The sequence below is a fragment of the Macaca thibetana genome, chromosome X (assembly GCF_024542745.1).
Source record: "Macaca thibetana thibetana isolate TM-01 chromosome X, ASM2454274v1, whole genome shotgun sequence".
In the NCBI taxonomy this organism is placed as follows: Eukaryota; Metazoa; Chordata; class Mammalia; order Primates; family Cercopithecidae; genus Macaca; species Macaca thibetana.
In genome coordinates this window covers 40,237,684-40,254,671 of record NC_065598.1, presented here as the reverse complement: position 1 = coordinate 40,254,671, position 16,988 = coordinate 40,237,684, and the positions used below count along the sequence as shown (strand labels likewise).

The 16,988-nt window shown below is 37.2% G+C and overlaps 1 protein-coding gene across 2 annotated transcripts in view; it reads left to right on the top strand.

The window, feature by feature from the left end:
* MED14 (mediator complex subunit 14) overlaps nucleotides 1-16,988 on the top strand; it is an 87,455-nt gene that overhangs the window by 18,741 nt on the left and 51,726 nt on the right. For both annotated transcript variants that reach the window (XM_050777615.1, XM_050777616.1), the window contains exons 4-11: nucleotides 3,063-3,236; nucleotides 3,881-4,010; nucleotides 4,746-4,874; nucleotides 5,501-5,608; nucleotides 6,487-6,619; nucleotides 7,632-7,782; nucleotides 8,310-8,421; nucleotides 14,613-14,738. In XM_050777615.1, the coding sequence (XP_050633572.1) occupies nucleotides 3,063-3,236; nucleotides 3,881-4,010; nucleotides 4,746-4,874; nucleotides 5,501-5,608; nucleotides 6,487-6,619; nucleotides 7,632-7,782; nucleotides 8,310-8,421; nucleotides 14,613-14,738 (1,063 nt within the window). The remainder of the gene's footprint in view (nucleotides 1-3,062; nucleotides 3,237-3,880; nucleotides 4,011-4,745; nucleotides 4,875-5,500; nucleotides 5,609-6,486; nucleotides 6,620-7,631; nucleotides 7,783-8,309; nucleotides 8,422-14,612; nucleotides 14,739-16,988) is intronic.

Genomic DNA, 16,988 nt, shown 5'->3' with positions numbered 1-16,988 from the left:
GGTCAGGAGTTCAAGACCAGCCTGGCCAGCATGGTGAAACCCCGTCTTTACTAAAAATACAAAAATTAGCTGGGGGTGGTGGTTCACCCCTGTAATCCCACCTACTGAGGAGGCTGAGCCAGGAGAATTGCTTGAACCCGGGAGGCGGAGGTCACAGTGAGCAGAGATCGTGCCACTGCACTCCAGCCTGGGGGACAGAGCGAGACTCTGTCTCCAAAACAAAACAACAACAACAACAACAACAAACAAACCATGAACTAGAAGATAAAAGTTTTAGTGAGGTAGTTTTTAGCTCTGTGATGAGCTCTACTAGTTTAGGTATCCTTATGAAATGCATTGGGTAGAAAACTGATAGAAAGGATTTCTGTATTGGGCATGAAGTTGACCTGTATCTCATAATGGGTGTTTTGGAGTGTTTTCTATGTTCTTTCTAGGCACTGTTCTAAAGGTTTTTTATGTGTTAACTCTTTTTTTTTCAATTGATATATCATAGTTGTACATATTTTGGGGGTACATGTGATATTTTGATACATGTACATAGTGATCAAGGCAGGATAATTGGGATATTCATTACCTCAGACATTCTTCTTTGTTGGGAATGTTACAGTTCTTGTTGTTTTGAATATACAATAAATTACTGTTAATTATCATTTCCCTACTCTACTATCAAATACTAGAACTTATTCCTTTTAACTGTATTTTTGTACCAACTTTTCTTCATACCTCCTCCCCCGTTCCCAGCTTATCCTAACCAGCATTCTACTCTCTACTTCCATGATATCCACTTTTTTAACTCCCACGTATGAGAGAGAATTTGCAATATTTGTCTTTCTGTGCCTGGCTTATTTCGTTTAACATAGTGACCTTCACTTCACAGTGAACACACTGCCATGCTGTTGCAAATGGCAGGCTTTCATTCTTTTTTATGGCTGAATGGTATTCCATTGTGTATATGTACTGTATTTTCTGTATTCATCTGTTGATAGACCCTTGGGTTGATTCTGTATCTTGGCTATTGTGAATAGTGCTGCAGTAAACCTGGGAGTGCAGGTGTCTTTTTGGTATGCTGATTTCCTTTCTCTTGGATATATACTCAGCAGTGGAATTGCTGGATCTTATGGTAATTCTATTTTTAGTGTTTCGTAGTTGTTGTTTGTTTGTTTTTTGAGACAGGGTCTCATTCTGTCACCCAAACTGGAGTGCAGTGGCACAGTCATGGCTCTTTGCAGCATCAACCTCCTGGGCTCAAGTGATCCTCCCTAGTAGCTGTGACCACAGGCATACACCACTATGCCAGGCTAATTTGTTTGTTTTTTAATTTTTTGTAGAGACAGGGTCTCCCTATGTTGTCCAGGTTGGTCTGCAAGTCCTGGGCTCAAGCAGTCTTCCTGCCTCTGCCTCCCCAAACGCTGGGATTACATATGTGAGCCACCACACACAGCCTATTTTTAGTTTTTTTTTTTTTTTTTTTTTTTGAGGAACCTCCATAGTGTTCTCTGTAGTGGCTGTAGTACTTCACATTCCCACCAACAGCGTGAGGATTCCCTTTCCTCCACATCTCCACATCTCCACATCCTCACAAGCATCTGTTATTTTTTGTCTTTTTGATAATAGTCATTTTAACTGGGATGAGATGATATTGTGGTTTTTATTTACATTTCCTTGATGATTAGTAATGTTGCATTTTTTTCGTAATACCTTTTGGCCATTTGTATGTCTTCTTTTGAGAAATGTTTATTCAGGTATTTTGCTCATTTTAAAAATGGAGTTATTTGGCTTTATTTTGCTATTGAGTTGAGTTCCTTATGTATTTTGGATATTAATCCCTTGTCAGATGGATATTTTGCAGGCGTTTTTTCCTGTTCTGTGGGTTGTCTCTTCATACTGTTGATTATTTCTTTTGCTGTGCAGAAGCTTTTTAGCTTGATATAATCTCTTTTGTCTATTTTTGCTTTTGTTGCTTGTCTTTTTTTGTTTGTTTGTTTTTGAGATGGAGTCTCGCTCTGTTGCCCAGGCTGGAGTACCATGGTGTAATCTCGACTCACTGCAAGCTCCACCTCCTGGGTTCACGCCATTCTGCTGCCTCAGTCTCCCGAGTAGCTGGGACTACAGGCGCATGCCACCACGCCCCACTAACTTTTTTGTATTTTTAGTAGAGATGGGGTTTCACTGTGTTAGCCAAGATGGTCTCGATCTCCTGACCTCGTGATCTGCCTGCCTCGGCCTCCCAAAGTGCTGGGATTACAGGCGTGAGCCACTGCGCCCAGCCCAGGCTAATGTCTTAGAGCATTTTCCCAATGCTTTTTTCTAGTAGTTTCATAGTCTCAGGTCTCACGCTTAAGCCTTTAATTCATTTTCAGTTGATTTTTGTATAGCGTGAGAGATGGGGGTCTAGTTTCATTCTTTTGCATATGGTTATCAAGTTTTCCCATCACCATTTATTAAAGAAACTGCCCTTTCCCCAGTGTATGTTCTTGGTGCTTTTTTGGAAAATGAGTTGGCTATGTGTGGATTTCTGTGTTCTCTATTTTGCATTAACTCTTAATCCTGAGAACAACTTTATGAGATTGGTAATCATGATCACCTCCATTTTACAGCTGAAAAAACTGAGGCACAAAGAGGTTAAGTTACTCGCCCAAGGTTACAGGGCTAGTAAGTAGTAGAATTAAAATGGAGAACAAGGCAGTCTGGGTCTAGGAGTACATGCTTTTAACTCCTTCATTACCAACCAACTCTGGAAGTCTGTAAGAAGAAAAAACCATTTTATTCTACTTATTTTTCCTAATGTTGATATTATGTATGTGTAATGTTAAGAATGGATAAATGAATTAGAAAGCTTTTACTTAAAGTGACAGAAAATTATTGCTCTTAATATCAAATACAAATGTATTAAATATTTCTTCTTCAAATTACTGGAAAATGTTTGAAGAACTACTTTGAAATAGGGAAAACTTATTATATTAATTCCCCTTGAAGTTTACTTTGGAATGATTTAACAATATTTAGTGTGAAAAGGAGATAGTTTTCAGGGATGCTTAATACATTTACCCTTTACTTTAAAGATGATTTCAAGCTTTTTAGATCAGCAAGCCATCCTGTTTGTGGACACTGCTGATCGCCTGGCCTCGTTAGCTAGAGATGCTCTGGTCCATGCACGCCTGCCTAGTTTTGCCATCCCATATGCCATTGATGTACTGACTACTGGCTCTTACCCACGGCTGCCAACCTGCATTAGGGTAAGTGCTTTGCCCCCATGTTCCTAAAAACTAAAGGTTTTGCCATTGGGTTGGATTGTATTATTAAGTAGCCCAGCAAAAAACATTGTTAAAACAAACAGTATATATAGTTTGCTTTTTTCTCTATAACTAAAGTTGTACTTTTTTGAAATAAGTTGGGGCCAGATGTGAGTAGATATCAAAATGGGTGAAGGTTTTATTTTTTTTTCCCCAGGGGAGCGCGGATGTGCAGACATAACATCTATTTCAGATGTGAAAATGCTGCATGCTAGTTGCTTTTTGAAAGTGTTTTAAACTTTTATTGTTTTGGTAGTTTACTGACTACCAAATTGTATTTTGGTATTTTGGTGCCATATTGTATTTTATACTTGTAAGAACTTTTGGAAGTTATCAAGTGATGTTTAGTTGCTTTGTAAATAGAGCATAAAGGAGGTCATGTTGTATTATGATCTCAGCTAAATGACCGGAATCATTGTTGCTCTTATGCATGATAGTTATGGCCATTATTTTTGGATGTAGACTGCAGAAATGTGTGTGGAGATTCTCTTAGGTAAAATATGAAAACACTGTATAAAAACAGGAAAAGGTTTTTTTAAAAATCCCTTTTCGTACATTATTTACAAATCACTTAAATTTTTTTGCAGGATAAAATTATTCCTCCAGACCCAATTACCAAAATTGAAAAACAAGCCACACTCCATCAGCTGAATCAGATTCTTAGACATCGGCTTGTAACCACAGATCTTCCTCCTCAGTTAGCAAATCTTACAGTTGGTATGTATCTGAAATTTATTTTTTTTTAAGACTTGATGGCCAGGTGCAGTGGCTCATGCCTGTAATCTTAGCACTTTGGGAGGCTGAGGCAGACAGATCACTTGAGGTCAGGAGTTTGAGACCAGCCTGGCCAACATGGTGAAACCCCATCTCTACTAAAAATACAAAAATTAGCTGGGTGTGGTGGCACGCACCTGTAATCCCAGCTATTTGGGTGACTGAGGCATGATAATTGCTTGAACCTGGGAGGCAGAGGTTGCAGTGAGCCAAGATTGCACCACTGTACTCCAGCCTGGGCGACAGAATTTGCATGTTAGAATATTTTCCTGAACAGCTTTTTGGGTTTTATTCAAAGAAATAGCATTGTGAAGATTTGACTGACAGTTTTATGGTGTTTGATTCTATGACTTGTCAGCCATATCATTTCTCTTTAGTACCCAGAAATACAGTGCTGGTATTTGCAGCTTGGGAGTGGGGCTGGAAAGAGAGAAGGCTCCCCAGAGTTGAGCCTCAAGAAAATATTGTTCATTTATGTTAGAAGAGTTGCCTTTCATTTCTTGACCTGGAAGCTGGCTACTTCTTATTCAGGAACCATTGAATTGTTGGAACCTTATGAAAGAACCTTCAATCTATTTAAAAATTTTTATAAGTAAGACTCAAAGTTCTAGGTCAGGGGGAAGATTCTCATTTTCTAGCAAAGTACACTTCTTTTTCTTCATCTTTTTCTTCTAAAAGCAAATGGCCGGGTGAAGTTTCGTGTTGAAGGAGAATTTGAAGCCACCTTGACTGTGATGGGAGATGACCCTGATGTTCCATGGCGTCTTCTCAAGCTAGAAATTCTAGTTGAGGATAAGGAAACAGGAGGTAAATCATAAGTAGTGATTTAAATCATAAGTATTAATTTAAATGTTTGATATTTTTATATTATTGAAATATTCCCAGCTGGGGATGATGGCTCATGCTTGTAATCCCACTACTTTGGGAGGCCGAGGCAGGTGGATTGCTTGAGCTCAGGAGTTTGAGACCAGCCTGGACAATATAGCAAGACCCCATTTCTAAAAAAAATTTAAAAATTAACCAGGTGTGGTGTTGTGCTCCTATAGTCCCAGCTACTTGGGAGGCTGGGGTTGGGAGGTGGGAGGATCACCTGAGCCCAGGGAGGTTGAGGCTGCAGTGAGCCATGATCATGCCACTGCACTCTAGCCTGGGTGACAGAGCAAGATCCTGTCTCTAAAATATATATATATATTCCTGCAAAATAATAAATGTGTGTAGCAATTTATCCTGTAATTTGAAGCAAGTTTTGTAATTGTATCTACCTATTGACCGTGGAAGTTTCAGTGTTTCTCAGAGTACAATGTCAAGTTTCTGTAGATAATTTCAGTGCTTCTTAAAAAAATTCATTGTTATTATGTGCTTCCTTAGTTGGTATAGTGACACATTTGTACACCTATTTGATTAACTACCTTCTTTTCTTCTGCCAATGGAAGATGGGCGAGCTTTGGTTCATAGCATGCAAATCAGCTTCATCCATCAGCTGGTGCAGTCTAGGCTCTTTGCTGATGAGAAACCTCTTCAGGATATGTACAACTGCCTACGTATCCTTCTGATATTTGAGACATGTATTTGTAAGGGTTTTGTGGTACCTCTCCCACATTTTTCATTTGTCCTTAGTCTTGTACTATAGCAGTCTACATTCCTTGCCCCCATCTCCCCCACCCTTTTTAGGGTGCAAATAGAGCTGGAGAACTGGCCACTGTGAAGAATAGTGATATGTTTATAATAAACCAAATTTAAAATTTTACTGTTGACTTTGCAGGTAAAAGCAAAAAGTGATTAGTTAAAAATAGTGTTGTTTGAGGTTGGGCATGGTGGCTCACGCCTGTAATCCCAGCACTTCGGGAGGCTGAGGCGGGTGCATCACTTGAGGTCAGGAGTTCAAGACCTGCCTGGCCACCATGGTGAAACCCCGTCTCTACTTAAAAAAAAAAAAAGCCTGTTGTGGTGGTGAGCACCTGTAATCCCAGCTACTAGGGAGCCTGAGACGGGAGAGTCGCTTGAACCCAGGAAGCAGAGGTTGCAGTGAGCTGAGATTGTGCCACCGCACTTCAGCCTGGATGACAGAGCAAGACTCCGTCACACACAAGCAAAAAATAATAATAATAAAAAAGTACTGTTTGGTGAAAAAAATAGTACTCTTTGGTCAATCCGTGTTCTCTAAACTATGATAAATTAAGACACAACCCACACTTTATGGTTTTATATTGGTTTAAAAAATATAAAACCTTTTTCTGAAATTATGCTATAAATTATAACACTTTTTAGGATGAGCCATTGGAGAAATAATCATTTCAGAAATTTTCTTCAGAAATTTTTCTCCAGTTTTTCAATAAGAGAGCCTTTCTTAAATGAAGTTTGCCTGTATTTGATTGACTGTTGGTGTAACATATTAATTTTACTTAACAACATCCATCAGATTCTTTCTGTTTATCACTTCAGTTAGAAGTGTTACATTCCCAAACTCTAATGTTAATCCGAGAACGGTGGGGAGACCTTGTACAGGTGGAAAGGTATCATGCTGGAAAGTGCCTCTCCCTCTCAGTTTGGAAGTAAGTAAAATCAGTTCTGGTGGGTTCGTGCTATGACTGTAAATACTCTTTTATTTCTGTTTTTCTCTCATACATCTGATTTAATATACTGTTGACCCTTGGATAACACAAGCTTGAATTGTGTGGGTCCACTTATATGCAGATCAATTTGCAAGATGCGAAACGTGTGTATAGGGCCAACCTTCCCTATACGTGGGTTCTGCTGGCTGACTGCAGAACTGATTGCAAGACATGAGTATGCATGGATTTTGGTATTGGGACAGGAATCCTGGAGCCAGTCTTCCAAGTATACCAAGGAATGACTGTATACCAATAGCTATGCACCTCTAGTAAGATGCTTTTGTTTAGTAAGGTCCCATGGTATTATGTAGACCACCTAGGACATCCATAGTTGACACCTGTCGTAGAACATGTTTTAAATACATAGACATTTACCTATTTGTACTAAGACTTACTATTCTTAAAAAGTTTGAGAGGTTAGTTTACTCTGGACTTATACCAAATTGCTAAAAGACCATTAGGTTAGATTGTTGGATATCATTTTTAAAAACATACATGCTTACCACAGTTTTCCACTTTGAATTGTGCCTGTTAAAAACTTTTCTTTGGGAGAAAATCGGTATTGGACTGTTTACAACTCTCAATTCCCTGTTTGAACTTTATTTGATTCCTGTTTTTCTCCTCACCCCCGCATCTTATTATCCCAAATGACCACCATTTTCTGTAAAGGAGTCAGAGGTGAGTAGATGCCACTTTGAAGACAGGTAGTTTTTGTTTTGGGGTTCTTTTTCGTGTGTGTATATGTTTTATTTTTAAATTATATATCTTAATGCAATAAATCAAATATTGTATTGGATTACAGAATAGCTATCTTCCCATTATTATTCCTTCCACAAACACTGAGGGCCTGCCATATTCCAGGCTCTGGCTAAACTGCACAATGGATTGTCTCTATTTTATTCTAGAAGTTAACAGACGGTGTTGAAAAAAATTCTTCATTTTTTTTCTTTAGTCAACAGGTTCTTGGGAGAAAAACTGGAACAGCATCTGTTCACAAAGTTACAATTAAAATTGATGAGAATGATGTCTCCAAGCCTTTACAGATTTTTCATGATCCTCCTTTGCCAGCTTCTGATTCCAAATTAGTAGAAAGAGCCATGAAGGTAAAAGATCTCAATATATTTTAATATTGGTTTAAATGAATGTAACTTGCCATTTATCCTTAAACTCTTAGCATAAATTTTTAAAAATATCTAATTCTTCCTAAAACCTTTTATGAAACTTATTTTAAGTAAATGTTACATTTCTTACATTTGTTGTTTTTTTAAAAACATCTGATACTATAATATATAATTTTTAAGATATTCTTTCATATTTTATAATTTAGATCAGATACCATTTTAATTTTAAGGTCTGGCATTAGGGCACCATAACTAATTTGTAATATCTTTGCCTATACTTACCAAAATGTTAACTATAGTTTTTAAGCTATCAATACCATGTAAGTTAATTTTTAACTCAATACCATGTTAGTTAATTTTTAACTTTAAGTTTGCTTTCTATTAGTGGTTAACACTTAATCAATGTGATTCCAAAAGGAAATATTTTGAAGCACAGTAATCTACTGTTGGGCTTTTAAAGTAAAAATGTTTAAATTGCATGTATGAATTTGTTGTTCTTATTTATGCAGATTGACCACTTATCAATAGAAAAACTCCTGATTGACAGTGTCCATGCAAGAGCTCATCAGAAGCTCCAAGAACTGAAGGCCATTCTTAGAGGCTTCAATGCCAATGAAAACTGTAGGTTCTTTTAAACTGACATTTGTTTTTCTTTGGTTTAAACTAGTATCCAGTTTTATTTGATGGGAATCTTAATATGACTTTTTCCTGATATTTTGCTTTTATTGTGGAAGCTGGTATTTCTGCATTTAACTTGTGATCTGCCAAACTTGTCCTAATTTTTCCCTTATTACTTATTTAGCTTGGCCTCATTTTTGAAACATTTGTGTATTGGATTTCCTTAAAACTTTATGAAATGGGGCTGGGCATGGCGGCTCATGCCTGTAATACCAGCACTTTGGGAGGCCGAGATGTAAGGATCACTTGAGGCCAGGAGTTCTAGACAAGCCTGGGCAAAAAATGAGACCCCGTGTCTATTTATAAAATTTTTTAAATAAAAAAGAAAAACTTTATGAAACATGAGCTAACAATTTAATATGAATGATTTTAAAACTTTTTTCTAGTGATAAAACAACATTCCAAATATTTATAATATACTTGTAAAATATGCCCCTTTGAGTGAAGCAGAATTCATCCCTTGTCTTTTTTTAAAAGTTTTAAAAATTATTAACAGAGTTCAAATAAATGCAGGTACATGGAAATAGTGAAAAATCTTCCAAGTTTAATTACCTAGTAAGTATATTCAGAGCTTTGAGGGACAGTCATTTAGAAAGTGAACCCTTTCATTCTAGGAATATGGGTTCACAACATCATAATGAGCATATTTACTATCCCTGCCCCAATTGTTTTTGGCCATAATTACCTTGTGCCTGCAGTGCACAGTCTTTAATTAAGTTAGATGACGTAAGTGAAGTGCCTTATAAGTAGGAAGTCTTAACAGTGCTAGTAACGAAGGTACTTCCTTTTGTCATCACAGAGCCCAGCTCAACCCATTATACTTAAAAAAGCTGCTTCTTAGGTATGTACTAGTAACTCTGAATTAAAACCACTTTGACAGAAATAGATTTTTAAAAAATTGCCTGAAGGAAAGACAGAAAGTTAGAAAACGAAATGTGCATTTAGAATACATACTCATTCAAAGAAAGTAAAAAGATAGAGGTGAAAAAGCATAAACCAAAGCATTAGCTTATATTTTTAAAGAGACTAAGGAGAGGGGCAGCCTAACTTAACAAAAATGCAAATATGGGCCTTATAAAAGAAATAAAGAATCTGCCAGAAATTTGGTGAATCTGTTGGTTAGATGTATCTTGGGGGTGCCTGTCCATTAGCCCTATCAGGGTTTAACATTAGCTTCATCAGTACTTCATTATCTTAATTTAATTAAAAGCTTCATTAGAAGGCCCTCCCCTTTAATCCCTCAAGCAAAGATGTTAAATACAGACCTAAAAATTATGATTGGAAAGTATAATTGAAACTCTCACTGGAGTTAGAAAGGCTACTAACCACTGCCCCCTTTTGGTGTTTTTTTCTTAATAGCTTTATTGAGATATAATTCACATATAATTACCTCATTCAGTGGTTTTTACGGAAAGAGTTGTGCAACTATCACTGCAATTTGATTTTAGAACTTTTTTTTTTTTTTTGGAGATGGAGTCTTGCCCTGTCGCCCAGGCTGGAGTGCAGTGGCGTGATCTCAGCTCACTGCAGGCTCCGCCTCCCGGGTTCACGCCATTCTCCTGGCTCAGCCTCCCTAGTAGCTGGGACTACAGGCACCCGCCACCGTGCCCGGCTAATTTTTTGTATTTTTAGTAGAGACGGGGTTTCACCATGTTAGCCAGGATGGTCTCGATCGCCTGACCTCATGATCCGCCTGCCTCGGCCTCCCAAAGTGCTGGGATTACAGGCGTGGGCCACTGCGCCTGGCCGATTTTAGAACATTTGAATCATCCCAGAAAGAAACTGTGTACCCATTAGCAGTCACAACCCAGTCACCCCTCTCCTTCTCTGTCTCCCTTCTGGCAATCATTAATCTACTTTCTACCTCTATAGATTTGCCTATTTGGACATTTCATATAAATGGAATCATAATGTGTGGTCTCTTACATACTGTTTTTAACACAATTTTTTTGAGGTTCACAGTATGTTTCAATACTTCATTCACTTTTATTGTCAAATAATCCATTGTATGGCTATACCGTCTTTTGTTTATCCATTCATCATTGTTGAACATTGGGGTTGTTTTTCTTTTTTGGCTATTGTGGATAATGCTGCTATGAACATTCATGCCCAAGTTTTTGTGTGGACATAAGTTTTCATTTCTCTTGGCTGTACACCTAGGAGTGTAATGGCCGGGTCTTGTGGTAACTCTGTTTAACCTTTTGACGTGTTTAACACCACTTTACAATCTAACCAGCAATGTGGGAAAGTTTCATTTTGTCCACATCCTCACCAATACTTGTTATTGTTTGCATTCTTTTATGTGAGGATGCAGTTATCTCAGTAACATTTGTTGAAGACTGTTTTTTCCTATTTAATTGTCTTGTCACCCTTGTTGAAATTCCCCTTTTGTTCTCTCTTTTTTAAGAAATGGGGTCTCACTGTGTTGCCCAGGCTGGTCTTTATCTGTCTGTCTGTCTGTCTGTCTGTCTGTCTATCTATCTATCTATCTATCTATCTATCTATCTATCTATGTATCTATTTTAAGTCCATGGCCTGCTGAACAGGCTGGTCTTATGCTCCTGGGCTCAAGCAATCCTTCCACATTGGCCTCCCAAAGTGCTGGGATTACAAGTGTGAACCACCATGTCCACCTCTTTTGTTCTTAAGGAAGAGTTTAAGTATTTTGCAATCTTAATTTTTCTAATTTTTCAAAACTTCAGTTGTTGAGATTCCAGAAAATAGGGGGTGTGTAATCTTTTGATAGGCTTTGGTTTACTTTAGTATCATCTGTAAACAAGGCTTAGTAAAAAAACGGAGCAAAAACTTGTAAGTTAAAAAATAGAAACAAAAAACTATGACTGCCAAGGGATAAATTACTTTGAAAAATAAACTCAAAGCATGTGTTTACATAGGAATGGTTTTGTGTACTGTTCACCTAGGTTCTGAAGATTTCTAAAGAGAAGTCTTCAGAACTCAGGTGTAAAATTCCTTTTTGTAGAAATGTTAGAGATCTGAGTTCAGCTGTCTGCTCTTAAACAAGTCATTTATACTATTTGGGCCATTCTCCTCATCTGAAATTTGAGGATATTATAATAGTCCAGGCTCTTCCTAGATCTTAAACTCTAGTAGGAATGTGCTACACCAGTGGTTTTCAAGCCCTAGGTGTTTTGTAGAGTCCTAGGTGTTAGAGAAGGGTGCCTTAGGGACTATAATTTGGAAGGAAGGGGGAAGCTTGCATGCGGGGTTGATCTCCTCAGTTCTGCTTTAATCAGGACAGTTCTAGAAATGAGGACTGCTAGAGGAAAGGGTCTGCCGACCCACCATTTTAGAGCGTGTGCTTTAACTTGTTTTTAAAATTCACATGCATGCATTTATACTCTCCATGTAGTCTTACTTGATCCTTTTTTGATGGGTGAGCATGCTTTATTAAGATCCCTACTGGAACCAGGGACTACATAGTCTATTCTTAGAATCCCTTAGTGCAGTCACCCTTAAATCAGCTGGCTTTTCTTTTAACACCTAACTGGAATAACCCAAGGAAATGAGTAGCTCAGAGAATGGAGCATTTCAAGGGAAGGCTAGGGGAAGGCATAGACTTCAGATTTTGAGCAGCTCAGGTATGTGGTTTCGTGGGGGTAGAAATGGTTTAGGGGAGAGGAGGCAGGACTTTGGAGATAAGTTCCAAAAAGGCAGTGCAAGGCACTAAAAGTAACTTGAGATATGGCCCAGTTGGCAGCATTGCCTAACTCTTGAAAGCCAGGGTGCTGCTCCCTTGTGTTGTACTCTACCCTTCAGCGCTTGTAATCAGGGCATCCTGATCAGTTTGGAAGCTATGAACCACACACAGCCATTCCTAATTGAGCTTAGTTGCTGCTCTTCACTCTTCACACTTTATATTACTGTCTGTTCATCCATTCCTCATCTTGTTCTCAATAAATGATAGAAATAAAAGGAGATACGTATGTGTTCTTGCGGGACGAAATAGCAGCAAGTTCTGTCATCTTACACTGCTTTTAATTCCCTCTTCTTTATTTTCTTTGCAAGTTTCCCCATTTTTGTATACCTAAAACCTGTTGCCTTTATATGCTTTAGGGCATTATGTATTTTATTTTCTGTAAAGAAAACTGTGGGCATTGGTGGTTAAAAAATATGTACATCAATTTATGTCTAAGTATTTCTTGTCTTTTGAACTGTGTTCTCTGTATTCTTTGATGCCCTATTTTTCTAAGAATACTCAATTGTGGTAATTAGATTGAAATTATAATTGTTACCCCAATTCCCAGAACTGGTTTTGCTCCGTTGCCACACTTTAGAAATGGTTTTGCTTTAGAGAATCCACTCCTACCCTGTCAGGAATTGTAACAGTATGGAAATGTTTCAAAAATCAGTAACTCTGTTTCATATTTGTAATAACTTTTTATTATGTTAACATAGTAAGTTCAGCAAAACATCACTGATTTGAACTAATTTGTCACATTGGTCTGAATTATATGGTAAAAGAAATTTTTGTTTTTGCCCTTTTTGTTCTGTTTTTTTCAGGTCAGAGTTCTGCTGGATTTGCATGTTAAACATTTTGTATACAAATATGTATTAGATGTACAGGTTGAGTATCCCTTATCTGAAATGCTTGAGACCAGAAGTATTTCAGATCTCGGATGTTTTTTTCAGGTTTGGAATATTTGTATTTATACTTACAGGTTGAGCATCCCAAATCTGAAAATCCGAAATCCAAAATGCTTCATTAAGCATTTCCTTTGAGCATCATGTCAGCACTCAAAAAGTTTTGGATTTTGGAGCATTTCAAATTTTGGAGTTTAGGATGCTCACCCTGTGCTTTAAAGCAATTTATTTTTCTCTAATTAAATATGTCTTCTGCAATCTTTTACTTTATTAATTTGTTTGATAATTTGTTTGTGTAGACAGTACCAATGGTAATGTCACCCATTTGAATTATTGAAAATTTATAGTAAGAGGTTTTGGTTTGTTTCTTTGATTCAAAAGGAATATAGATAATATACATTTGTGGAACACTTTGCTTTTTAAAGCACTTTTACAGCCTTGTCATTTCTTCATCCTAACAACCTGTGGCATAGAGGGGAAGATGTTCTTGTCCTTGTTTGACAAAGTAGCAGGCAGAAGCCACGCCTGGTGAAAAGCCTGCATCGCCACTCCCCTCTGCGCCTGCCACGTTACCTCTCCTTCCTGCACCTGTATCGCCATTCCCCTCTGTATCTGCCTTTCTTTTTCTGTGCTGTAGCTTCAGAGGAACTTGGTAACAAGAAGAGCATATTCCTTTTACAACCCCTCAATCTGATCAGCACTTAGTGTGTTTTCAATGTTTTGCTTGTTTACTGGATTTCATTATGTTCCTTCCTCCTTCTTCTTTCTCTTTCTTCTTCTTTTTCTTTTTCTTCCCTCTTCATCTTTCCTTCTCTTCTTTCTTCTCTTCTACTTCTTCACTTGCAGAATTAAGAGAAAAGTTAATTGGGCCTGGTGGAAATACTATGAAACTCTAGATCAGGTATATTGTCAGCTTTGGGGATTTGTGTTTAGCAGTTGCCTATGTTCTTAATTCATCTGGGACTTGAAATGGAGTACACAAATGACTTGAAAAAAATTTTTCTTCCTGAGTAATCAATAATGTTTATTAGTTTTCAAGTGTTTCTTTAAACACATGGGCTCTAATTGCCAGAATACCTCTTTTTTATGAAGAATGGCATTGAAAATCATGCGGCCATAGAAGATATTTATTCTGTTTACAAACAACCAGTTTTCTTTCCATTATATATGAGAGAAAATCCTTAAAAATTAATTAACTTATTAGTAATTACCAAGTGAAAGTAAAACTAGAACTCAGCTCACTGATGAAATTGAATTTTCACTATTTCAACACTCTTTAAGAAATTTTGGATTTTTTTTGCTGTAGTATTTGAGATGGGCATGTTTGTTTCAAGTCACCTTGAAAATTACTTTCTTTTCTTTTTGAACTACTAACTGACATGATAATACGATTGCAAATTTTGCAAAATCATGTTTTTCCTCTAACATTTAGGATCCTTCAATAGTTGGTTTGTTTGTACTCATTGATTGAGAAATAATTTTTCTGGAAAATATTCAGATGGAAAAGTAATTTTTAATTCTTGATTGTTCAGCTTCCATAGAGACTGCACTCCCAGCTCTTGTTGTTCCCATCTTGGAGCCCTGTGGTAGTTCAGAGTGTCTGCACATTTTTGTAGATTTGCATTCTGGAATGTTTCAATTGATGCTTTATGGACTTGGTAAGTTACTAAATGATATAATCATTCAATGTAAGAAAAATTATTTTTAACAACAAAAAAATAAACATTTTCTGTCATTAGGTATTAGAAAGAATGGTGTATGATGTTCCCCTTCCCGAGTCCAAGTGATCTCATCATGGGGAGGGGGGAGGGGGGAGGGATTGCATTGGGAGTTATACCTGATGTAAATGACGAGTTGATGGGTGCAGCACACCAGTATGGCACAAGTATACGTATGTAACAAACCTGCACGTTATGCACATGTACCCTAGAACTTAAAGTATAATAATAATAATAAAAAAAAAAAAGAAAATGTGGCACACATACACCATGGAATACTATGCAGCCGTAAAAAAGGATGAGTTCATGTCCTTTGTAGGGACATGAATAAAGCTAGAAACCATCATTCTGAGCAAACTATCACAAGGACAGAAAACCAAACACCGTATGTTCTCCCTCACAGGTGGGAATTGAACAGTGAGAACACTTGGACACAGGGTGGGGAACATCACACACTGGGGCCTGTTTTGGGGTCTGGGGAGAGGGGAGGGATGGCATTAAGAGAAATACCCAATGTAAATGATGAGTTAATGGGTGCAGCACACCCATAGTACATGTATACATATGCAACAAACCTGCACATTGTGCACATGTACCCTAGAACTTAAAGTATTATAAAATAAATAAAAATTGAAAAAGAAAGAATGGTGTATGTAGTGTCGAAAGTGGGTATGGAAACAATAACTCTGGCTGATGTCAGTTCCTCAGGGCGTTTTTAACTCTACTTTGGATTTTCTTGTAGCAGATGTTGAACTTCCCAGTATAAAGCATATTCATGTTTGCTTATGTAAAATAATGTTGATGGCCGCTGTTTTTTTAGGTTAACTTATCTGTCCCAGTAGCTCAGTTTCTATTTTACCACTGGGTGACATGGAAATTACAACAAGGAATTCTAATGTCATTTGTGGCTGAAGAACATTTTTATTACAGTAGAAACATCTAAGATGACTTGAGGTACAGAATCCTGGAGGAAAGGATTTTTTTTTTTTCTGGGCTAAACACAGTAGAAATTAAAGTTTGATTTCTTACTTGTTCTGCTACTGAGTTGGTGTTCTGAAATGATGAAATGAGAATTTAGTGTTTTTGTATTGCTACTGGACAGTGTTCTTGAATATATTAGGACATCTGCTATTTGAAATTAATATTCAGCTAGAAAGGTTGAAAATAAAGGACTTTCTGGTTATATTTTATAGCCATAGATTTTTTCTATGGGCTGCTCATGGAAAACTGAACTAATTACTTTGAATGACATCACATTTATGATGGCTAAATGACGCATTTATGAATTACTTTAACTGTGGGTTCCAAATAAGGCAAATGTTACTTGTTATTAAAAACTTATATTTAACTGTTTTCCTGATTATTAACATAGTACATACTCATAAATAAAAAACTTAAACGCACAAAAATTAGAAAAGCAACAGAAAATAGTCTTTTAGGGATGTATGCTTGTCTTAGCAGCTCAGGCTGCCATAACAAAATATCATAGACTAGGTGACTTAACAGAAATTTATTTTATCATAGTTCTGGAGGCCAGAAATTCAAGATCAAGGTGTCAGCATGGTTGATTTCTGATGAGAGCTCTCTTTCTAGCTTGTATGTAGACAGCTGCCTTCTTGCTGTGTCTTCACATGGCTGAGAGAGCAACTTCTCTGGCCTCCGTTCTTATGAGTCCACTACTGATCCTTCATGAAGTCCCTACCTTCATGACCTCATTTAAACCTAATTGCCTCCCAAAGACCCCTTCTCCAAATACCATCACACTGAGGATTAGGGGTTCAACATATGGATCTTGGGGGGACATAGTTGACCCCATAGCAGTGCTTTTCTAATTTTTTCTATACTTTGTCCCCATTAATCAAAATCATTTTGTGTCTTGCTTTTTTTGCTCATTATTTACTAGCATTTTCTACTGTCATTAAAAATTCTAACTGACTTAATTTGCAAGCTGATCTTCAGCCAACAGCTCTTGCATATGCCAGAGATCATTTGTGTTTCATAAGTAAACATTTCAGTGGAGTTTTTGATTTTATGATTTTTAAGGTTCTAAGTCTAGTAATACTGTGAGTTTTAAATACTTATAATTTAAAAATACTGATTAAGTAGACTAAGAGTTTGGGGAATTAAAATATAGGCAAAAAATGGATTCATGTATTTGTTACTTGTTCTTGCTGCCAGTGTACATTTGCT